This window comes from Triturus cristatus, chromosome 3_2 (genome assembly GCF_964204655.1).
Source record: "Triturus cristatus chromosome 3_2, aTriCri1.1, whole genome shotgun sequence".
In the NCBI taxonomy this organism is placed as follows: domain Eukaryota; kingdom Metazoa; phylum Chordata; class Amphibia; order Caudata; family Salamandridae; genus Triturus; species Triturus cristatus.
Genome location: NC_140584.1, coordinates 28,677,316 through 28,702,274, shown reverse-complemented (window position 1 = coordinate 28,702,274; position 24,959 = coordinate 28,677,316). Strand labels below are relative to the sequence as shown.

Below are 24,959 nucleotides of genomic sequence, written 5' to 3'. Positions count from 1 at the left end.
GGATGTTATAGTTAGGGATTAGCATTTAAAAAACCTTAAAGATTCACTGAAAAAACTACAGGTTTCAGGGACGTTATAGTTAGTTGGATATTTCACTCATATGAAACCAGAGAAATTCGGCTGTTGTAGTTAGTAGAGCTAACTATAACTCGGGCCCCTGCAATGCACTGCTGATGACGTCCCATATTACATCACTCACAACATGGTCAGTGACATCACTGATTACCTCACTGATGACATCTCAAATGACCCCACTGATGACATCATCCACGTGATCATCTGATGCACCTCCTCACACCCTAATATAACCTTTGATACACCCACTCTAAAATACAGACTACCAATATCGAAACCATAGACAGACCAATAGCAGTTAGTACATACCCGCTCGGTGATTCATACGTCTACACACACATCCACTCACAAACCCATACAGTCACTCATACACGCAGTCATTCATCAATACAGCCACTGATATATCCACTCATACACCCATATAAACACTCACACAGTGCCACTCACCCAAAGAGTTACTCAAACACCTAGTCAGTCACCCAAAGAATTAATTACACTGCCATTTACTTACCTATACAGTTATATACACACACATCACTTATTCATACAGATAATGCCATATACGTACTCACTTATATACTCTCAACACTCATATATACTGCCTTTCACATATGTAGTTACTTACACATATACCACTAAGACACCCATTCACTCACCAACACAGCTATATGTACACTCACTCACCCATACAGTCCCTAACACACGCACTCATAAACCCAGTGAATCACCCACTCACACATCCATGCAGGGAGTCACCCCCTACCCACACAGACACTCAGGCACCCATACAGGTACTCAGGCAACCAATCATTAACCCATATAGAGACTGATGTAGCTACTCACCAACCCATGCACTTACACACCAACTAACAGACTGATAAAGGCATTCACACAGATTAATCATTCACCCATGCATTCACTAAAATGTGTTTAATAACTCACTTATACAGTCAGCCACGCACCCACTTAATCATCCATTCAGACACTCATACATCCACTCATTCTTCGGTACACTTTGGCATGCATATATATATCATGTGTGGGGCTGAAACTTAGGATGGAGGTCATGCAACAAAGGGCTCAAACGGCAGTAATTAGTGTGCTGAATGGTACTGTGAATGTTTGGGCACTACAAATCCCACAAGTCTCTAAAAAGGCCTGGATTGTGGGCGTGACTTTGTTATATTAGGGAAAGGCTGCCCGCCACAGCACGAACTTTACCAGTAGTCTCTGAGGAAGAGTTACACTCTTACACACTTACACACACTTACACAGGGGAGACATTGCGGAATCCTTTGGTCTTCGGCAGTGGGCGGCGAAACCCTTACCTGGACACCTGGACACCTGTGGGGGACCTGCGAGGCGGACGCCCTCGTTTACTCACGACGCTGTTGGTGCTTGTTGGCTGCCACACGAAGGGAGCGCCGGACTACGGCTCCCAGGAACCTAGCGGGTACCGCCCCCTCACGCCAGCACTTCCGCGCCCGGAGGCGCTAAATTCAAACAGCTTCCTCTGCGTCGCGGGACGCGCGCGGGCGGCGCCGGGCTAAGCCCGGGCAAAGGGCGGGCCCTCTGTGGCCCTCAGAGGCCTATAGAGGCTGGGATGGGACTACCCTCTGTGTAGTGATCGCGCATGGTTTGAACACCCATCTTTAGTGGTCTACGGGTGTTTGTGACGTGTTATTGTGCGTACAAGCTATTGTGTTTATCATCATTCAGAAGGATTGTTGTTGTAACTGTAAGGTAGTAACATGTCTAAAGGGTCAGCTAAAGTGTGCACAAGGGCTGCGGGCATGGGGACTTTGGATAGTTACCTAAAACAGGCAGAATCTGCAATTGTGAAAGAAATTGCCTCAGTGGAACGAAGACTGTCCTTGGATCCCACTAGATTACCAACTCCTTTATTACCCGCAGCAGAGTGAACTTCAGACAACGTCCCTCTGGTTGGCGTATACCCACTTGAGACTACGAATGGGTCTTGTGTTACTGTCAGTCCCACAGTTGTCTCACTTTCCTCTCCTATTTCTAGTCCTGCCCATCCCCCACTGGTTATTCGTACCAGACAATTGAGGATAAGACCTGATTTGAATGCAGACAGGGGCAAAATTGTATCAGGGAAAAGAAAGGCGAGGAATAATCCTTTGGGCACTCGTAAACCGGCTAAACTATCTAAATCTAGTAATCCGGATTCTGGATCGGATGAAGTTAATACTAATGTTTCCCGCCCAGCTAGCGAGGCTCTGGGAGAGGCAGCGAATGATTGTGTTAATATGGCTACTGATAGTATTAGCCAAAAATCGATGTTCGATTTCATAAATATTTTGGATGAGCGCCTTAAACTATTCACTGCACCTTTATTGGTTACCTTGAAGCGCATCGAGGATCGGTTGAATGTAATTGAGCCGTATCTTATCTCCAAGGTTTCTATTTCTGGCCCAAGCGTCCAGGCAACTGATTCCCTTAGTACAGTAACTGCCTCTGTTAACAATTTGTTGGATTCCATAATTACCCCACTCCAACAACCTGCACCTCTTTCTACTACCTCGGCCATTGGTTCAAATTTACCACCCCAAGCCCCAAAAGTTACAGGAACAACACTAGGGGTGGTTTTGGGCTTACAGAACACGGAGGGGAGGCCAGGTGTTCTAGTTAATTATGATAAGAGGGACTCGCTACATCTACCAGTCGAGGCCTGTCCACATACTATCATCTTAGCATATGTCCCAAAATTGGAGGGGGGCAAAAAGGAACACTGGACCTCTCTGAAAAACAAGGCCATCCATTTCTTATCTAATAAAACTGTTCTGGGACAACATCTTGCCAGCAATTTCATGATGATTAGAAGGGTCCCTTGGGTGGGTAGGACAAACAAGAGTCTACAGGGCGATTGTATTGTGGTTAGTTTTAGATCTCCAAGGCTCGTTGATGATATACTGAGACAGGCTGGGACACTGAGAATCCAGACGGATTACGTCAATGTCCTCCCTCTGGGTTTTTCTTATCCCCCACTTCATGTTGGGTCATTGTTAAGTGACCCTCCTAGGGGTAAAGGTTTTAATAACTATGTTGTCCCTGTTTCCAACAGATTTGATGCTCTTTCAAACCTAGACGATAATGAATGACTAGGGTCATTGGCAGAGCACACTATCTTAGTTAATCGAGCTGCTGGTCCTGATGAACTTATACTGAAACCATTGGTTGAAACTCATTCTGAACTAATTTCCGGACCAGTGGGCAACTCAATAAGATTGGTTAGTTGGAACATAGCTGGCCTGAAAAATAAAATTGATGACCCAGCCTGGCGAGCTTTTATAGGCTTAAGTCAAATCATAAGTCTACAAGAAACTTGGGATGTAGAGAATACCCTAACTATTGATGGGTACAGTAGTTTTTTTGTATCAGCAGTATCATCAAACATGGGGAGGGCAAAGGGTGGGTTGGTTACCCTAATTTCCGCTAGTATACCTGGTTTACAGACCCAAATAGAGACGGGTTCGCGGAATATTTTGGCAGTACAAATCTCCCTGACAGAGGGAGGTGTCCTTTTCATTGTAAATTTTTATAACTCTTATGATAGAGTCACCACAACTGATCATCTCGTTACTTTAACACGCTTTTTGGCGGATTATAAGGAGGCTAATCAAAAGGATTGTTTTATTATAATCTTGGGTGATTTTAACATCCATGGCTGTTTGAATAAATGTCTGTCCTCTGATCCGTTAGGTCCGTCAGTACAAGGTGAGGCTCATTTTGAGCATTCTGCCCAGGGAGATTTTCTAGAGTCAATCCTAGCAGATTATGGCTTGATACTCCCTTCTTTGACGTCTGAGGAAATCCCTACTTTTAAAGGGAATGGTAAACATTCGGTAATTGATTACATTTTTATTAGTATTGCACTCGGTGATTTGATCCACGGCTATAGGGCGATTTGGTCTCATTTTAGCGACCATAACCCTGTGGTCCTTAGTATTTCGGCCATTCTTATAACCCCCACTAAAACTTTGGACAGGACGGATAAATCTAATATTCGCCCTACTGATCAGAATCGCAGGATTAGATGGAACAAAGTAATTCCGGGCGATTTTCATACTAACCTAAGAAGGAAGGTGGGTCCGGAGATAAACATTTGTTTGGATTTGGATGCAGGGAACAAGGAAGTTTTAGAGGCATATTCGGCTATTTGTTCCCAAATCTCTGCGGACCTTAGATGCCCTGCTAAGAGTAAAGATAACACCGACTTGGGTTGGTTTGATAAAAACTGTTCTTTGGCGAACAGGAGGCTGAAGGCCGCCCTAAGTTGTAAACCTATTAACAGGGCAATTATTGCCACGCTCAGGAAGGAATATGATAAAGCCTTGAAAACCAGAAAGCAAAAGATCAGAGAGGATGCTTGGGCTGAATTATCTTCCATAGATGTCCTTAGAAACAGCGCAAAGTTCTGGTCTGTGGTGAATAAACCTTATTTCCGTGATGCATGTAATGGCCAATTAGATTGTGGTATAGGGGAAGAGTTGTGGTGCTCTCATTTTAAATCAGTCTATGAAGGGGCAAACAATGGGGCATCGAATTTGTCCCCTATTGTAAACCCATATACTTTATCGGTTTCTAAGATCGAGGTTCTCGAGGCCATCGAAAAGATGACGAGTAACAAGGCCCCAGGCCCGGACGGCGTTCCGGTCGACCTTTACAAATCTGACCTTGAGACCTGGTCTACAGTTTTAATGAATGTTTTTAATAGGGTATGTGTCTCAGGTATTCCGGACACTTGGTCCGAATCTGTATTTATACCCATTTTTAAAAAAGGCTGCAGGGGGGATCCTAGTTGTTACCGCCCTATCTCCCTTATCGATTCTGCAGTCAAAGTTCTGGGGCGCGTAGTTTTGGGGAAATTAACATCATGGCTGGAGGATACTGATACCCTCTCATGTTTACAATATGGGTTCAGAGCAGGTCGGGGTACAATAGACCAAAGTCTGAACCTATACTTAATAATAGGTAAATACATTATTGCCAAAAGAGGGAAGTTATATCTTGCCTTTATGGACTTGTCCTCGGCCTTCGACCGAGTGAATCGGTCGAAGCTGTGGGAATTGCTCCTTAAGTACGACATTGATGAAAACATTGTATTTTTCCTGGCTGATTTACATAGGGACCTCTCCGCCACTGTGAGATACGATCGCCTGGGGAACAGTACAGGCAGGATTGGTATTACTAATGGTGTTAGACAGGGCTGTATTTTAGCACCCCTGCTTTTTACGTTATATATTAATGATTTAGGTGCTGCTTTAACTGGGTCTTGCAAGGATATCCCAAGAGCGGGCAAGTATTCTATTCCGGCATTACTATATGCAGATGATGCCGCCTTGCTAGCACGCACAGCCGTGGGTTTGCAACGCTTGTTGGATTTATTTGCTAGTTTCATGAAAGCACTTGATCTTAGCGTGAATTTTGCTTAATCACATGTCATGATATTGGGCTGTAAATCAAAAAAAGTGAAAACAATGTATTGTGAAGGGCATGTTTTATCCCGTGTTACCAGAGTTCCCTATTTGGGGGTTACTTTTGATGATAAGCTTACTTGGTCCCCGCAGTTAGCAGCCAAACGTAATGTTTTTGTCAGGTCCACTTTAGCCGTCCTGGATTTTGGTCGCAAACTGGGGGTGAAGCCAATACAGGCTATGTTGGATATATATGCTGCTAAATGTCTCTCCATAGCAATGTATGGGGCTGACTTATGGGGTATCAAAGATGTTAAGGTCCTACAAGTAGTAGAAGACAAATTTTTAAAATCTATCTTATGTCTACCTCAGTCAACCCCCGCCTATATTGTTCATCAGGAATGCGGGATGGATTATTTATTAGATCGTATTGCTCTAGCCCCATTGCTTAAATGGATTACAACTTGGTTAAACCCAGATCTGGAACTAAATCATGTGATTTTAAAGGATTGTCTATCTCTTGAGTATGGCAATGCCATCCCTTGGCTAAAATATGTTAAGAATTTATCCAGGGAATTAGGCCGTCCCGAATTATTTGATTCACCTGGCAATTTAAATAAGGGGGATTTGAAATGGGTGAAAATTGCCCATAAACAGCAGGCAACTTTAGAAAGGGAAGAAAATGAGTTACTTAAACCTTCAGTAAGGGCTCATCAGTTGGTAATTACTTCAAATAGTATTGAACCCTACTTGGTCATTGTTAACAATATGAACCATCGTTTTTTATTGACTAAGTTCAGACTGAATAAATTTCATCTCCTGCTCACTGACTCCCCTGGGTGGACGAAGGAGAGTAATTTGGAGATCTGTTCTTGTGATGGATTTTCCATCAAAGATATGGTGCACTTTATCTTCTTCTGTAAGCACTTGTCCCCTATTCGTAAAAAATTCATTATCCCCCTTATTAAGGGTAAAGGTTTTTGGCAGGTTAAACCTGCTCTTCTATATTTACAATTGCTGGGTTCTACTTGGGAGATATTTAACATTGCCAATTTTTTAGCAATCTCAATGAGATTAAGGAACAAAAATTCCTGGATTTAATATAACAATGGGTAACTTATGAATCGAAATCAAGTGTCTTGTATACCTTTTTAACTCAACTGTAGTGTTTATTGTCATTGTTATTTATATGGTATGTTTGTTATATTTATATGCTTTTATGGTTTTTGCTATGAACCGAATAAAGTAATTCTTGACTGACTGACTGAGTTACACTCGAAACGCGTAAGGCAATTGGAAAGCTGTATTACAACCTGCATACGGAGCATTTCCTTACCTGATGAAATAAAGGCTGGTAACCTGTTGAAGCTCGAGTGCGTCTCGTTTTGAGCTACCATGTTTTGTAAATCTAAAGGCGGACGCTCTTCCGCCGAGACTGCACCACCCCAGGATTGGAAGGGGGCCACGGGTTTGGATACACCATTCTCATGTGTGGGGCTGAAACTTAGGATGGAGGTCATGCAACGATGCGGGGGCCCACAAAGGGCTCAAACGGCAGTGATTAGTGCGCTGAATGGTACTGTGAATGTTTGGGCACTACAGATCCCACAAGTCTCTAAAAAGGCCCGGATTGTGGGTGTGACTTTGTTATATTAGGGAAAGGCTGCCCGCCACAGCACAAACTTTACCAGTAGCCTCTGAGGAAGAGTTACACTCGAAACGCGTAAGGCAATTGGAAAGCTGCATTACAACCTGCATACGGAGCATTTCCTTACCTGATGAAATAAAGGCTGGTAACCTGTTGAAGCTCGAGTGCGTCTCGTTTTGAGCTACCATGTTTTGTATATATATCTATAAAACATTTGTGAATTTTTTTAGAAGCACGGTCACTGGATTTCTTCAGTGATGTCACTGACCATGTCATGAGTGATGTAATATGTGATGTCATCAGCAGTGCATTGCGGGGACGCGAGTTTGAAATGTCCAACAAACTATAACGTCCCTGAAACCTGCGTTTTTTTCACTGAATTTCTAAGGTTTTATAAATGCTAAGCCCTAACCTCTGGGTTTTTTCAGCGAATATGTATATGTGTGTGTGTATATATATATATATATATACCAACAAAGAGTCCCTCTTCTAGGAACACACAGGAGCACTCACGGGTTCTGCAATCCTGAGTGGCACTGTAAGTCGAACATCATTGAAATGTGATCCCTAAGCGTATTTGTTCACTCATAAAACTGATGGATAAAATGCTGATTCTGGGCCTCGGGTTTTATAGCTATGAGCACTTTAACGTGATTTTCTTGTCATGGTAACTTGTCCCCTTCATTTTTCTAGACCATGGTTAGTGTGCCGATGAAGACTCAGGTTGGCCCAAGCGCCATACAAGTGCAGAGAGCAGCATCCTCTCTGATGGGCCCCGGAAGCATCACCGTGACTGGAATCAGCACTGTGCCCAGCACAACCAAATCAGCCACAAATTCCCCGCCTGGCAACACTTCTGCAGTTCTCCGGAACCTCACAGGCCAGAATCTTCTCAAACAGGTGGGGAACTACACAGATGTGCAATCACTCTGTTTCAGATAATGTTAAACAGTGTACTTGTATGACCTCTTTTTTGATGCTGCGTCCATGCAGTAATGTATAATATGTTGCAGATTCTAATTCACATGTGAGTGCACAAGTGTTATATTAACACTTTAAAGCACACAGTTTGCTACTTGTTTTACCTAGGTATTTTAGGGTTCCCACAGTCTGAGTCATCCAGTGATGATTTGTTCTGGGTATCGTGCTGTGATCCGTCCTTGTTATGGTGAATGAGCTGTGTGCGGGTTTGTTTTGAGCTTCTTGCCTATTTTTAAAGGGAGTCTTCTACCTTTGTTTCTGGCTCTTTGGAGATTTTAGAAAAAAAATATTCTGTCCTCATTCTACCATCAGTTTATATCTAACGCAAAGAGTTGCCATATATTTTCCAGCCTGAATAAACTGATGCCCATACTTGTTGAATGTTTCATACTGATCCGGGGACCGACACTTATATCAGCAGTACATAGGACAGTTACGATTCGCTTGCCAGACTAAGAGGGATTCCATCTTCTCTCAAGTGAGATCACCTTACGATCCAAATCTGATTTGCTGACATAGCACATGGACTTGAGTCAGTCTGACATCAATGGTGGATCAGATGCGATCCATTTCTACAGATTTCCCTTCTTCCCATCAGGATCAGGAAAAAAATCAACTTCTCATAATTCCTGCTCACCTTATCACATGATAATAATAGATTAGTCCCAAGTAGGATCAGGTTCTGACTTACCTTGATTTCAAATTCAGCGATGTCCTTTAGAACTTTACTTACATCTTTCCAGAAGGGCATTAGTATTGGGCAGTCTACCAACATACGCTTATAATCGGCTTCTGGCCAACCGCACCTCCCACTTCTTAGGATCTCGTGCATGAATTTGGCCAGTTTCAAAGGTATCTGATAAGCTCTATGAAGAGCGAAGAAGTGATTCCTTTTTAATGATGCAGGTTTTACTGTTGAATAAAGTAGACTCAGAGATACTTGCCATAATTATTCTTTCGCAAGCTCTGACAAGTCTTTTTCCTATATCCTGTCAACTTCTTATCTTTTTTTCAGCAACCATATCCTAGTACCATGTGGAGAAATCTTTCTTAAGTTGCCTATTATCCTCCAAATGATCAATAAAATCCCCTTGGGTCCAGTGATTTGACTCTGAAAGCTTTTGCGATGCCCACCATTAGCAGACCCGGAGACATTTTAATTTTATAGATTCCCCCTTAGATAGATCAGTGGATGCCTGCCAGGCATTAGGAGCTGTTTCGCTCCTTAGTTCCCCCAGGTGCTACAGTTCCCATTACAGAGAGTGTGACTGAGCTTGCCTTGAAGGTCCTGGGAGAATCCTAAATAGGTGCCGGGTATTCATAATAGGGTATCTCAAAGATTTTTCTCCAATAGACCCACAGCTTAACAACTGTGAGAAATACCTTCTGTCTTACTCGTTCGAAAAATTTCAGGTCCCGAATTTTCAAATCCGACATTTGCAAGCACAGCCATATACAATCGCTTCATATAGACATATAGAATTCATATGGTTTCCTTGCTAGGACACGAACGTTCTTGAACTCAATAGCATAACGATATATGCAGAAATAGTAGAGTCCAGCCCCCTTGTTTTAAATTCTTTCTTAGCTTTTCCAGGATATCCTAGCCCCTTTGAATGACCAAAAAAACAGCTTACCCTTCCTTGCAGTTTCTGTATCTGTTTTTCGTAGAATGTCGATGGTATAGTGTTATACAAAAAGTTAACTTTGGGAAAAATCAACATCCTAATAATATTTACCCTCCAGTGGACACCTAATGGCTGGTTGTCACATCTTCTGAGAAGGGCCTCTATATCTTTACCAATCTTACACAGGTTTTTTTCTTGGTCGATTGTCCAGATTCTGTGTTATTGGGACACCTAAATATTCAATTTTCATCTAGCTTGCCCATGTCATACCCTTTCCCTGTTTATTGCGTAACCTAATATTCTCCTAAACTCTTCAGCATGCTGTTCGAGTTTTGGAATGAAATGCTTATGTTCAGAAGTATACAAAATTATATTGTCTCCATATAATGCAATTTTAGTCGGTAGATCTGGAGCTTCAACAGAAGCATGGACTGATCTAGACGGATCATCTGAGCAAAAGGCTCAACATACAGATCAAAGAGTACCATCAAAAGCGCACACCTCTGCCTAGTGCCTCTAGATATCTGAAAGAAATACGTAGTGATAGATTCCTTACAATTACTTCCAGGAGTCAGACTAGATCTGGAAAGTGTTTGTCAGCAGTACCCCTGTTCGTCAGTAGGCGTCGTCGTGCTTCTCTGCGTGCGTCGTTGGCGCCGAGATGATGTCGCTGGAGCTACTTAGACGCGCCCATGCTCGATGACATCAGTTCTTTCATTTTCCGCGCCAGCAAGCGCAGATCCGGGAAGAGCAAGTACCACCAGTCACTTTTTGACTGAGTTTTTACGAGGCCCTTTGTCTCAATTTCTTCGAGTTGATCGACTCCTGGTGTCGTAGGGATGCCCGACTTTAAGAACTGTGGGGATTGTCACCGCATGGTGACGGACCCACACCGCGCGTGTCTCTACTGCCAGGGGCGCGACCACGACTCCAAGTCGTGCCCCGACTGCCGGGCCATTGCGCCAAAGACTTTGCGGGAGCGGTCCGGAAAGTTGCTGGAAGTCCAGCAGTCGGCTCTGCGCCACTCAAGGTCCCGGTCCCGTGGGACCGGTCGCGGAGCCGTCACCATTGTTCCTCTGGATCTAAGTCTTCGCACTCGGGTCTTATAAGTCGAAGCACTCCAAAAAGAAGTCGAAGAAGCGTCGTCGCTCCTCGACTTCCCCTCACCCGATGCAGCTGAGGGTGCAGGTGGTGCCACCCCCGCGGCTCCAGCGGAGCCTGCGACGTCGCCACCGGCCTACTCACCCTTTCCGGGTCCGTCGGCGACGCCTGTTCAGGTGCAAGAGTTTCTTGCTGCCATGGCCCGACTCTTTGGGCCATCTGGCCCCCCCAGTGTGCCTACGGGCCCTGTGGGCCCGACCGGGGGTCCTGTCCCTCCATCGCTGGCGGCTCCGGCCCCGGTGCCGCAGGACCCTTGAGATCGGACCCCAGTCGACGCCGGTTGACCTTGTAACACCTCCACCGACGTCGACCCCACTGGCACCACCTCCGACGTCTCCCGCTCCTCATGATGACGTCGTCCCCAGTTTCAGCCCTGCACCGCACACCGTGCTCGGAGGAAGGGGAGAACTGGGAGGGGTCTGAGGACCCTCTCACACAACATTGTGATTATGATCCGGACTGGTTGGAGGATTTGGGGGATGCCAGTGGTCTTGACACCTCACCTGACCTTGGCAAGCTGGCTCCTCCTACCGTGGCTATGGAGGAGGGAGCCAGTTACAAAGGGGTAGTACGTAGGGTAGCCGAGGCCCTCCACCTCGAACTCCCTACGGTGGTCGTCAGGACTAACCTCCTGACAGAAGTGCTTCAGCCGGCGGCAACCTCTTCGGAGCCCTTGCTGCCTTTTAATGACGCACTTTCTGACGTCCTTTTGGGAACTTCCTTTCAGGCCCAACACAGGGGCTCCTGTGGACAGGAACGTGGCCCGCCGCCATAACCGGCTCCGGGCGACCCCCTTTTTCTCTCCCAACACCCCACTCCCGAGAGCTTGGTTGTCCAAGCCTCTGCTTCCCAGAGCGCGCTTCCTTCTGCACCCCCGGATAGGGAATCCAAGAAGCTGGAGCAGATTGGCAAGAAGCTGTTTTCTTCTGCCAGCTTAGGGCTGCGGCCGGTGCTGCCCAACTGTCCGGAAGGAGAAGTTCAAGATGCTCACACTTGCTCAGGTCTTGTCTGCCCTAGACCCGCAAGACTTGATGGTAGCGTTGGACTTGCAGGACGTTTACTTTCATATCCCCGTCCTGCCGGCCCACCGGCGTTGCCTGCGGTTCACGGTAGGCCATGAGCACTTTCAGTTCACTGTGCTCCCCTTTGGCCTTACCAGCGCCCCTCGGGTGTTCACGAAAGTGATGGCGGTGGTCGCAGCTCATCTGCGCAGATCAGGGGTTCCAGTCTTCCCCTATCTCGACGACTGGTTGTTGAAGGCAGGTTCGCCCCAGGCAGTCGTCTCCAACGTCCAGACTATGGCCGACCTCCTGCATTTGTAGGGGTTCTCCATCAACGTGCCGAAGTCGCACCTGACTCCCTCTCAGAAGCTCCTCTGCATTGGAGCGGTTCTGGACTCAGTTTCAGGTTTATCCTCCCGAGCAGCAAGTTAGGGACATTCAGGCGATGATTCCGATCTTTCAGCCTCTATCCCGTGTTTCGGTCAGGACGACCCTCCGGCTACTGGGCCTGATGGATTCCTGCATCCTTTTAGTGGATCATGCCAGATGGCATATGCGGGCTCTGCAGTGGGACCTGAAGTTCCAGTGGGCACAGCATCAGGGCAACCTGTCCGATCACGTCCAGACCTCGGAGGGCACTGCGCGACAATTGCAGTGGTGGCTCACGAATCGCGTTTGGGTCAATGGCAGATCCCTCTCCCTTCCCCAACCGGAACACACAGTTGTGACGGATGCGTCCCTTGTGGGCTCGGGCAGCCCATGGGAGAGGCGGAGAACAGAGGACTCTGGTCTCCGGCGGAGTTCTGGATCCATATCAACCTTCTGGAGCTTCGGGCGATCCAACATGCACTGAAGGCATTTTTTCCCTCTGTCAAGGGGAAAGTAGTGCAGGTGTTCACAGACAACACCACCGCCATGTGGTACTGCAACAAACAGGGCGGGGTGGGGTTGTGGACCCTATGTCAGGAGGATTGCGCCTCTGGACATGGCTGGAACATCAGGGCATTTCCCTGGTGGTTCAACACTTGACAGGTTCTCTGAATGCCAGGGCGGACAAACTCAGCCACCGGTGCATGATGGATCACGAATGGCGTCTGAACTCGGATGTGGCGCGAGGTCTCTTTCAGCAGTGGGGAGAGCCTTGGTTAGATCTGTTCGCCACAGAAGAGAACACACAATGTCATCAGTTCTGCGCGTTGGAATTTCCAAGGCGGCACTCGCTAGGCGACACTTTTCGTTTCGAGTGGAGTTGCGGTCTACTATATGCCTTTCCACCGATACCACTTCTACCCACAGTGCTTAAGAAGATCAAGCGCGACTGGGCCCAAGTCATTCTTGTGGTTTTGGACTGGGCTCGAAGAGTATGGTATCCCGAGCTACTTAGCATGGCTATCGATCCCCCGATCCGACTGCCTCTGTGGGAGGATCTTCTGTCGCAGCAGAGGTTACAGTCCTCCACCCGAACCTATCCAGCCTCCACCTCCTTGCGTGGAGATTGAGGGGTAGCAGTTGACGTCTTTTGACCTGCCTCCCGAAGTTTGTGATGTAATCTTGGCAGCCAGGCGGCCCTCCACTAAGACGGTGTTCACCTGCAGGTGGTATAAGTTTGTGGCATGGTGCACAGCAAAAGCTGTGGATCCCCTTTCTGCTCCTCTTTCAGAGGTCCTTCTATGCCTCCTTTCTTTGGCCCAGCAGGGCTCTGCTCTGGGCACTATCAAGGGCCATCTTTTGGCCATTTCAGCCTTTTTACGGCTTCCAGATCAACCTTACCTTTTCAAGTCCTGGGTTGTAAATAGATTCTTGAAAGGCATTACTCATCTTTTCCCTCCTGTTCCCTTCATAATGCCTCAGTTGGACTTGAATCTGGTTCTGACATATCTGATGTGTGCTCCTACTGTCCTCTTTGTCTTCTCACTTTAAAGACAGCTTACCTGGTGGCCATCACCTCTGCTAGAAGAGTGAGTGATCTCCAGGCTCATTCTTCTAAACCTCCTTTTCTGTCTGTCCATCCGGACAAAGTGGTTCTAAGGACTCGTCCATCTTTTCTGCCGAAGGTTGTCACTGCCTTTCATATCGGGCAGACCATTGCTTTGCCCACCTTCTTTCCGCGTCCCTCAAAAGAGGAAGAGAGACTCCACTGTTTGGACCCAAAACGCACGCTCTCATTCTACCTGAACCGCACACAACAGTTCCAGGTGGATGACCAGCTCTTTGTTGGCTATGTGGGCGCCAAGAAAGGTCGGGTCGTGCACAAGCGGACCATCTCTCAGTGGGTCGTTCTGTGCATAAAGGCTTGTTATTCTTTGGCTAAAAAGGAGCCTCCGGTGGGGCTGTGAGCTCATTCTACCAGGGCGACAGCAGCCACTACTGCTTTGGGACGGGGAGTTCCCTTGCATGACATCTGTCAGGCAGCTACGTGGACCTCTATGCACACGTTTACCAAGCATTACTGCCTGGACAGCCAAGAGAGGCGCTTCTTTGAGCGTTTAGTTCTCCAGGACTTTCTGGTGTGATCTTGGTTCGCAGACCCACCACTGGGGTTGGTACAGCTGGGGTACCTATTCTAAGGTAAGGAATCTATCACTAGGTGTTTCTTTCAGATGCACAAGTTACTTACCTTTGGTAATGATATATCTGTAAGAAACAGTAGTGATAGATTCCTTACCGACCCACCCATCCTCCCCGTTCTGCAAACTGATTTCTAGGGTTAAGGTCATCCCTTTCAGGGCCCTAGTTTCATGGCACCAGTGGTTAGTTTCTTGCATGACTCTGCGTTCCTGGTGCGGAAAGTCGTGTAAAGAACTGACGGCGTGCGTCTAAGTAGTCCAGCGACGTCATCTCGGTGCCGACGACGCACGCGGAGCCGCACGACGCCTACCGAGGCGCAGGGGTACTGCTGCCGAAAACTTTCTGGATCCAGTTGGACGCCTGGGGGTAATTCTAAGGTAAAGAATCTATCACTACTAATGTTTCTTACAGATATATCGTTACTGAAGGTAAGTAACTTGTGCATAAAGTATGTTGCAGTAAGATCATCCTTAATCAGTATCTTGGCTGCGGTTGCCTTATATAGGGTTAGTATTGTCTTGATGACATTGCTCTTAAAGCTATAGTTTGGCAAAACGTCCCATAGATAGACCCAATTTACTCTGTTGAATGCCTTTGTGTCATCAACAGTGGTGATCGTCAGGGAGAGTTTGAAAGTCTCATCCATATCTATGGACTCTATGAGAAGATGGGTCAACTCATGGAGCTGTCTGCCAGGGATGAATCCGTTCTAGTAACGATGAATGATTTTATATATAATATTCAACAACCTTTGAACCAGAGAACTTGGTGGTTCAAGCCTCTACTTCCCACGTAACTCCTGGTGCATTCCCTACAGACCCCTGGATAGGGAATCCATGAGGCTGGACACCTTAGGGAGTAAGATGTTGTCTTCCCCCAACTTGGCACTGCAGTCCATGAACACCGTGGGCCGCCTTTTGGGCAGTTACTCCCATTCTTTATAGGACTTGGTTGACGAGTGCTGCCCATGGTTCCAGGGAGGCCCAGGTTATACTCTCATAGGCTGTTGCCAAGGGTAGAGACGCAGCTAAGTTCACAATCTGATGTGCCCATGTCAGTCTAATCCCAGAAGTTGTTTCCACAGGCAGGCAGAGGTACACAGAATGGCAAAGAAAGAAAGTGCCCACTTTTTAAAAGTGGTATTTTCCAACACACAATTTAAAAACCATTTTAACCTAAAGTTGTTATTTTTATATCCCGAGTTCAGGGAACCTAAACTCCAAATTTCTATCTCTTCCCAATTTATAGTAACACTTGTAAAATGTTGCAAGACTGCTCCAATGATAACCTATGGGAGAGGCAGCCTTTCAATAGTGAAAAGCAAAATTGGCAGTATTTCACCATCAGGACATGTAAAACACGCTAAGACATGTTCTTACCTTTTACAAACACTGCACCTTGCCCATGGGGCTACCTTGGGCCTACTTTAGTGTGACGTACATGTTAGAAAAGGGAAGGTTAGGGTCTGGTAAGTGGGTGCACTTGCCAGGTCGACATGGCAGTTAAAAACTGCGCACGCATACACTGCAGTGGCGTGTCTGAGACACATTTGAAAGGCAACTGGTGTGGGTGGCACAACCAGTGCTGCAGGCCCACGAGTAGCGTTTGATTTACTGGCCTTGGGCACACACAGTGCACTTTATTAGGGGTATACCAGTAAAGCAAATATACCAATCATGGGAAACCAATCCCAACACACTTCACAGTAGCAGCACTTGCACTTTAGCACTGGGTAGCTGTGAAAAAGTGTGCAGAGACACTAAACCAGCAAAACGAAGTCCAGCATACCATCAAAACAGAAGGCCGGAAAGCAAAAAGACAAGGGAAAACACGCCAAAAGGTGCCAGGTCTAACACATGTCACCTCCATCTGAAAGTAGGGAGAACTACCCACCCACGTTGGAGTTTTCTTCACTAAGGTGGAAGAACCTGGACAGACCATCAGCATTAGCGTGTTATATGCCAGGGCGGTGTTACATCATAAAGTCCATTCCCTGTAGGGTGATGGACCACCTCAACAGTTTTGGATTCTCACCCCTCATCTGCATTAACCATCTGAGGGGCCTTTGGTCTGTCTGAGCCACGAAGTGAGCCCCAAACAAGTAGGGTCTTAGCTTTTTAAGTGCCCAGGCCACAGCAAAAGCTTCAAGCTCAGTTGCACTCCACCTCTGTTTCCTGGGGAGTAGTCTTCTGCTCAGGAAGACTGCTGGCTGGTCTAGGCCCTATTTGTTCAGTTGTGGGAGCATCGATCCCACACCATGCTGTGAAGCAGCTGTCTGCACAACAAATTATTTGGAGAAGTTCGGTGCCTTGAGCAAGTGCGCCGTGCACATGGCTGCCTTCAGGGCATCAAAAGCGGTCTGATGGGCATCAGTACAGATGACTTTCCTTGGCTGATTCCTGGAAGTCAGCTCAGTCAAAGTGGCAACAATGGTGCTATAGACCTTGACAAGTCTCCTATAATATCCAGTGAGACCTAAAAAGGCTCTCACCTCTGTCTGGGTCTAGGGTTAGCTCCCAAGCCAAAATGCTGTCACTTAGGTTGTATAGGCACCACCTAGCCACTTTCTACCTGGTGCACTAAGTACACCACAGACCCCTGACCTACCTAGCACTTGCTAACCTTGATAGTGAGGCCTGCCTTCTGCAGAGCCTTCAGCACTTCCCAGAGATGGTGCAAGTGATCTTTGCAGCAGGAACTGAACACTGCGATGTTATCCAGGTAGGCAGCACTGAAATCCTCCAGTCCAGCCTACACCTATTTGACCAACCTCTTAAAGGTGGCCGGGGCATTCTTCAGCCCAAAGGACATCACCCTGAACTGGTAGTGCCCCTCTGGCATTGAGAATGCTGACCTCTCCTTGGCCCCATTAGTCAGGGCAATCTCCCAGCACACAGACGTTAAATAAACGTATTAAGGAACGTGGTAGCTCCCAACAGATCTATGAGCTAATCGACTCTGGGGATGGGTTGTGCGTCAGTCCTTGTGACGGCATTGAGCCACAGTAGTCTATGCAGAAACAAAGTTCCTGAGTGGCGCCGGGTCCAAAAGGCTTTGGGACCAAGACCACTGGGCTTGCCCAAGGATTGTTGGAGGGCTCTATCACCCCTAGTGCAAACATCTTCAAAACCTCTTTGACCCTGTCAATCAATCCGTACATTTTGTGCTTTACAGGAGGATTGTCCCTAGTGTGCACATCATGGGTACTCCAGTAGGTGACACCTGGAGTTATGGAGACCAGTATGGCACACTGCCCCAACAGCTGGTGACAGTTATGCTGCTGCACCGGGGTTAGTGTAGGGGAGAGGTTCACACCTTCCACTAACCCATCTTGCACCTTGGCAGACAGGAGGTCAGGGAGAGGTTCTCTCTCCTCTTCCACCCCATCATCTGTTGCCAGGAGCATGCTTACCAGGGGCGGTTCCTCTATGGGAGCGTTAGGGGTGTTGCCTCCCTGTATTTGTTACTTCCCACACCCATATTAAATGTAAAAACAAATGTTCTCTGCCTCGCAGCAGCAGTGCCTTTTATTTTGTCTCATGTAGTAAATTGCCATGTCGGTTTGGACAGGTGCCTTTCACCGTCCAAACCCTCATGCGCACTTGCAAGGCGGACTCTTACCTACAATTAGTGAGTTGGGGTGAGGGAAATCACAGCTGCAGCCCTTTTGGTCTTCTATGGAGCGTTGAGTGTGCCTGACCTAGCCAATCCTGGGGCTGTTCAACCACCTCTGGATTGGCTCAGATGGTGTGGGCAGGCCCCTTCTAGTCCTGCTCTGAACACAAGGCATCATGGGTGGGAGGCACAGGATATGGCCAATCACTGTTCAGCTTTATTATAAAGCTCTGCAGTGATTTGGCATTATCTGTCCCTTGCTCTCTTCCCGCCCAGCGCCATTAACGGCATTGTGCACAACGTAGTGGCAAGAGATATTCCCTTCTAACCTCGCACCCCACGTAGCCATTGTCTTCCAGCTCCTGCTGTGGATGGCTGCTGTCACGCCGTCCCGTCAGCACTCGTGTTGGAAATGAAATAATGGGAAGTAAAATTAAATGATGAGGTCAGAGCCACCGTCAGGTGCACACCTTTGAATGTCTACTCCCCCCTTCCTCTGCCACCCCTCTTCTGAGCCTCTAACCACCCTATGAATGTTTACCTTGTCTTTACTTCCTCAACCCCAAACCTTCCTTCCTTTTCCTTCTCTCTCAGCTCAGCTCTCCTTTCCTCTTCCTTTCTTCTCCGCATCTCCCCCCCTCATCCTTTCATTTGCTGCTCCTCTCCCCAAAAGAAAGAGGTAACAAGAAAATCCAGCCCTCCCAACATGGAAGTCTGAGCCGCCTCCTCACCTCTGTACTGTACAGTAGGCTTCAGGTAAGGTATCAATGCCTCTTCCACCTTTTGCTGGCCACCAACAAGCACAATCAGATCCTCCGAGGCAGCGCACCAACTGTCTCCTCATCTCTTGGGCAGCTAAACGCAGCCAAGGCGAGGACCACCTGTCTGCAGCGGGATCCATTTTAGCATCTCCCAGGCTCCGACCACTCCTGCCCACCACCCGCGATCTCCAGAGGGCTTAACCACAACACGCCACACTCAGACCCCGCCTCCCTTCCTGCCTGGCCTCCATCAGGCATGTGCTAACGGTTGGAAGCGAGCCGGAGCTCTGAGCGAGTAACAGACAACGAAAAGCCGAGCGGCCAGCCCCGGGAGCTATTGGCTATCAGAGCTATCAAAGTCGAGGAGCTGGGTTACCGCTGAACGCGGATTCGGACGCAGCATCAGTATCAGAAGCGGCTGCGGTTGAGGCAGTGGAGAAGCAGACGCGTTGAAGGCCAAGGTAAAAAGCGGAGAGCGCGGTCGCCATTAGCTCTGACCGTGAAATGCAGTGCCCAGGTGCGCCGCGGAGGCGGCCCAACTAGGTGGGGTGCGGCTTGCTGCGTCCAGTGTGCCCTGCTCTCCTGCTTCCCTATCGCTTTAACTTTGCCTCACCTTGCCTTGCCTTACCTCCTTCTCCTCTGTGCCGCCCTCAGCTGCACTCAGCCGCATTCAGCTTCTGTAGCTTCTGTACCTTGTGAGAAAGTGCCCTCTTTCTTGCATGGTATGCCCCACTTTTTGCTGAATTGCTGATGTGCTTTGAGTGTGCCCTGGGCTCATGCCACTCAGGTACCCAGGGCCTGTGTTCCTTCCCTAAAACTGCATTGAAGCCTAAACCCAATTGGCATCTCTGGCCACATGTCAGCCCCTGGTAAATGGTACCATAACTACCCAGGGCACTGTGACCAGAGAAGGCCCCTAAGGGCTGCAGCACTTATTGTGCCACCCTTGGAGGCCCTGTACCCTGACACACACACACTGCCTTTGCAGGCTGAGTGTCTGGGTGCAGAACAAAACAAGAGTCCACATGACACACATCCCTGTGTGCCATGACCACAAACCACTGCCCTGGCATACATCAGTCACCCCTCTAGCTGGGTGCCCTATGCCAGTGGTGAGGGTACAGGTGCATGAGCCCTGTACCCCTACAGTGCCCAGGTCCATTCCTGGGCCCTGTTAGTGCAGTGCTGCCATTAGAGTATATGGTGCTGGGAGGTTGTCATTACGAACTCCACAGCACCATAATGGCTACACTGAAGATTGGGAAGTTTGGTATCAAACTTCTCAGCACATTAAACCCACACTGATGCCAGTGTGGGATTTAATGTAAAATGCACCACAGAGGCATCTTAAAGATGCCCCCTGAAAAACGGCCAACTACCAGTGACCTGACGGAATGGCTGCGCAGGCTGCCACCACCAGACATGTTTCTGGACCCCTGGGTCGAGAGCCTGCTGCTCTCGGGGGCCTGAAACAATGCACATCCTGGGACGAGGTGCCAAGCCTCCTCCCCCAGGATGGGCAGGGTTCACGAAGGAGAAGTTTCAAAGGCATGCCGCCTTTGTGAGCCTCTCCAGACCATTTGCTGCTTTCAGCAACTGGTCCCCACTGGTTCCACCCCCTACTTTGGGCGGGAGAACCGGCGGGAAAAACAAGTGAGGAAGAGAGGTGTGCCCACCTCTGTCAACTCCACCCCTAAGGTGGGGGAGGCAAGGTGAAGCACAACCTCGAGTCCCTGCCATCTTGAGGATGGGGGGACCCAACCAACCAGGGACAACCTCCTGCCCCCCCCCCCCACTGGAGAGTGGCAGAATAGGGGGTTTACCCACCCCATGAAAGGGACCCATTGGTCCCTGCCCTTTACCTACCTGTAACGCCCCTAAATGTAGTATTTAGGGGCACCCTGAACCTTCCTTCCTCAGATCCAGCAACCACAAAAAAAGAAGAAGGAGGACGAGAAGCTGTGCAGAGCTAACAAGAGGACGATGCCCACTGACTTGGCCCAAGCCCTACAGGCCTGTCTCCCTTCGAATCTGCTCCTGCAAAATCCCGGCGTATCCAGCGGCCAGCAACCTCAAAAACCCCGGAGGACCTGCCTGCATTCACTTTCCAAGTTGCTTCTCCCGTGAACACCGGACATGTTTGAACTGCTGCTTCTGGTGCCAGCCAGAAACCGCGAATCCAGCCCACTCTGCACCTTCCGAGCCCGGCCTGAGCTTGAGTGGAAAAACACCACGAGGAGGTACCCCCGGCGATCCTGACCCTAGATCCGGCGACCCCTGACGTGCCTCAAACCTCTAGACGACGCCTGCAGCCTCAATCCAGAGGACCCCCCCTACCGCGACCAGAGCGGGTAAGAAAATCCAACGTCCCAAGGCATCCCTGCACCCGACGCCCCACGGCCTTGTGTGCCCAACCCAGCGGTGCCTAACCAACCCTCAACATCCCAACTTACCCCTCGAAGTGGTGTTCACTCCTGGAAGATTCTCGTCCCCGAGCCTGCAGTGTTTCTTTATCCTGCAGAATCTCCATTGAAATCAACAGGTCCCCCGACCTCAAAACAGCACCCTGCACCCGGCCGCCCTAGTGCCGCTGAGGGTGCCCCTTTTGTGCTAACCTGGTCCCCAACTTGCCCTGAGCTTAACCCTAGGAGCTTGGCTCCCACAACCCCGTGGCCTGCTTGCCAGCAGCCACCAACCGGAGCCCCCCTATCCTCCATAGGATAACATAGAGCCTCAACACTGTGCACCCGGCCGCCCTAGTGCCACTGGGGGTGCAACAACAGTGCATCACTGACCCTGGGAGACCCCTGAGTCTAACCCCAGAACCCTAACTTCAAAGACTGAATACTTACCTCGAAACCGATAACGTGTTTTCCTCATAGGATAACATTAACTCTTTTTCTCAAAAAAAGTTTCTGTGTCGACTTTTGAAAACTAAAAATATTCCTTAAAAATGGCACAAATAACCTAACAGAATTTTCTCAACTGTTTGCAGGGAAGGTCCCAGTGCTGAACCCAGGTGTCCAGCACTGAGTAAGAAAAGCAACTAAAAAGTAACTTACCTGTGAATTGAATTTCCTTCCATAGGATAACATTGGGGTTTTTTTTGTGAAAAAGTTTCTAAGTCAACTTTTGAAATACAAGAATATTCTTTGAAAATCGTACAAACTGCAAAAACATAATTACTTACCTGTTTTAAGTTGATGTCCCAGTGCTGAATCTAGGAGTCCAGTACTGGATTACAAAAGTAACGCAAAAGTAACTTACCTGCTAAGTGAATTTCTTCCCATAGGATAAAATTGGTGATTCTATGAGAAAAAGTTTTGCAGTGTCAACTTTTAAAATACAATAATATTCTTTAAAAATCATACCTCTAACTAAAACGAATTTACTAAACTGTTTTCTGGAAATGTCCCAGTGCCGAATCTAGGATCCAGCCCTGTGTTAGCAAAAGTAATCTGAAAAGGAATTAATAGCATTTTTCTTAAAAAGCCCATTAATTCGAATGTACTATAACTGCTAAGTGTTGCAAACTGCTTACTTAAACTGTAGCCAAAATCAGTACAAGTTATACTGCAATTTTGAATTGTGTTCATACAAATAATTTACAACTGCAAAGTATTTATATGCTTACCTGTGCCAGGCTTGCTTGGTTCTAGAAATAAAACAACAGTATATTTTTTATACAAAAACAATTGGCCTAGATTTCAGTTCTTGAGTGTGTGAATTCATTTGCTGTCTAATTGTGTACATCAAATGCTTAACACTGTCCACTGATACTGCCTTACTACTCGACCAAGCTACCACTTTAGAGAGTAAGGATCTATCTAACTTTAACCTCTGCCAAACCTATGGAGACCTTGGACTCTATACACACTGTACCTTACTTTGGTGCAGTATATATAGAGCCAGTTTCTTACATTGCTCCAATGCCATTATTGATGATCCAGGCAGTTCAGTTTTCAAAGGAGGGATCTGTTAAACAGTTGTTTTTAGATCTGATATTAGGTCCCCGATCATAGATGGAAAGGTTAGTAGCTTGTGTACGATCGGTAAACAGGAGCATGATGATGGTGTTGCGTGAACCACATGAGTCGCTTCCTGACCTCTCTTTATGAGGCCATTAAGATCTGCTATCTTTCAGTCAATTCGGCGGCCGAGTGCAGTGTTGAGGCCCAATGTTATCCTATGGAGGATAGGGGGGCTCCGGTTGGTGGCTGCTGGCAAGCAGGCCATTGGTTTGTGGGAGCAAAGCTCCTAGGGTTAAGCTCAGGGCATGTTGGGGACTAAGTTAGCACAAAAGGAGCACCCTCAGCGGCACTAGGGCGGCCGGGTGCAAGGTGCTGTTTTGAGGGTGGTTGCCCTGTTGATTTCAATGGAGATTCTCCGGGACAAAAAAACACTGCAGGCTCGGGGACGAGGATCTTCCAGGAGTGAACACTACTTTGAGGGGTAAGTTGGGATGTAGAGTTTTGGTTAGGCACCATCTGGGTTGGGCACACAAGGCTGTAGGGCATCGGGTGCAGGGGTGCCTTGGGACGTCGGATTTTCTTACTTGTTCTGGTCGCGGTAGAGGGCTCCCTCTGGATTGAGGCTGCAGGCGTTGTCAGGAGGCTTGAGGCAGGTCAGGGGTCGCCGGATCTTGGGTCAGGATCACCGGGGGGACTTCCTCTTGGTATTTGTCCGCTCGGGCCGGTTTCGACGGGTGCAGAGTGTGCGGGATTCGCGGTTCCTGGCTGGCACCAGAAGCTGCAGTTCAAACATGTCCGGTGTTCACAGGAGAAACAGCTTGGAAAGTGAAGGCAGGCAGGTCCTCCGGGGTTTTTGAGGTTGCTGGCTGCTGGACACACCGGGATTTCGCAGGAGCAGGTTCGAGGGGAGACAGGCCTGTAGGGCTGGGTCCAAGTCAGGGGGCGTCGTCCTCTTGTTAGCACTGCACGGCTTTTCGTCCTTCTTCTTCTCTTCTTTTCTTGTGGTTGCTGGATCTGAGGAATGTAGGTTCAGGGTGCCCCTAAATCAATTTAGGGGCATTACAGGTAGGTAAAGGGCAGGGACCAATGGGCCCCTTCCCTGGGGTGGGTACACCCCGTATTCTGCCACTCTCCAGTGGGAACGGGGCAGGAGCCTGTCCCTGGTTGACTGGGTCCCCCCATCCTCAAGATGGCGGGGACTCTAGGTTGTGCTTCACCTCGCCTCCCCCACCTTAGGGGTGGAGTTGGCAGAGGTGGGCACACCTGTCTTCCTCACTTTTGTTTCCCGCCAGTTCTCCCGCCCAACGTGGGGGGTAGAACCAGTGGGGACCAGTTGCTGAGTATAGCAAGTGGTCTGGAGAAGCCCACAAAGGCTGCAGGCCTTTGAAGCTTCCCCTGTCCATCCTGGTGGAGGGGACCTAGCACCTCGTCCCCGGATGTGCATTGTTGCAGGCCCTCGAGAGCGGATGGCTCTCGACCCAGGGGTCCAGCAGCATGTCTGGTGGGTGGCAGCCTAAGCGGCCACTCAGTCGTGACACTGGTTGTGGGTCGAGTTCACGGGCCATTTCTAAAATGCCCTGTCGTGCGTTTTACAGTGAAACCCACACTGGCATCAGTGTGGGTACAATGTGGGTACAATGTGCTGAGAAGTTTGATACCAAACTTCCCAGTCTACAGTGTGTCCATCATGATACTGTGGAGTTCGTAATGACAAACTCCCAGCACCATATACTCTGTAATGGTACACTGTACTTACAATGTCTGAGAATGGACTCAGACACTGTAGGGGCACAGGGCTCATGTCTCAGTCCCCTCACCGTTGGCATAGTGCACCCAGCTTAAGGGGTGACTGACCTAGGCCAGGGCAGTTGTTGGTAGGCATGGCCATGGTGTCATGTTGACTCCTCACTTTTGATCTGCACCAAGATTCGCAGCCTGCAAGGGAGTGTGTTTGTGAAAAGGTACAGGGCCCCTAAGGGTGGCACAATTGGTGCGGCAGCCCTTAGGAGCCTTCTCCGGTCACAGTGCCCTGGGTACACGGGGTACCATTTACCAGGGACCTACCTGTGGCCAGAGTTGCCAATTGGGTTTTGTTTTGGGGAACGAACCCAG

The 24,959-nt window shown here is 48.4% G+C and overlaps 1 protein-coding gene across 1 annotated transcript in view; it reads left to right on the top strand.

The window, feature by feature from the left end:
- NFRKB (nuclear factor related to kappaB binding protein) overlaps positions 1-24,959 on the top strand; it is a 627,787-nt gene that overhangs the window by 450,824 nt on the left and 152,004 nt on the right. The window contains exon 22 of the mRNA XM_085647204.1: positions 7,855-8,061. Within this exon, the coding sequence (XP_085503330.1) occupies positions 7,855-8,061 (207 nt within the window). The remainder of the gene's footprint in view (positions 1-7,854; positions 8,062-24,959) is intronic.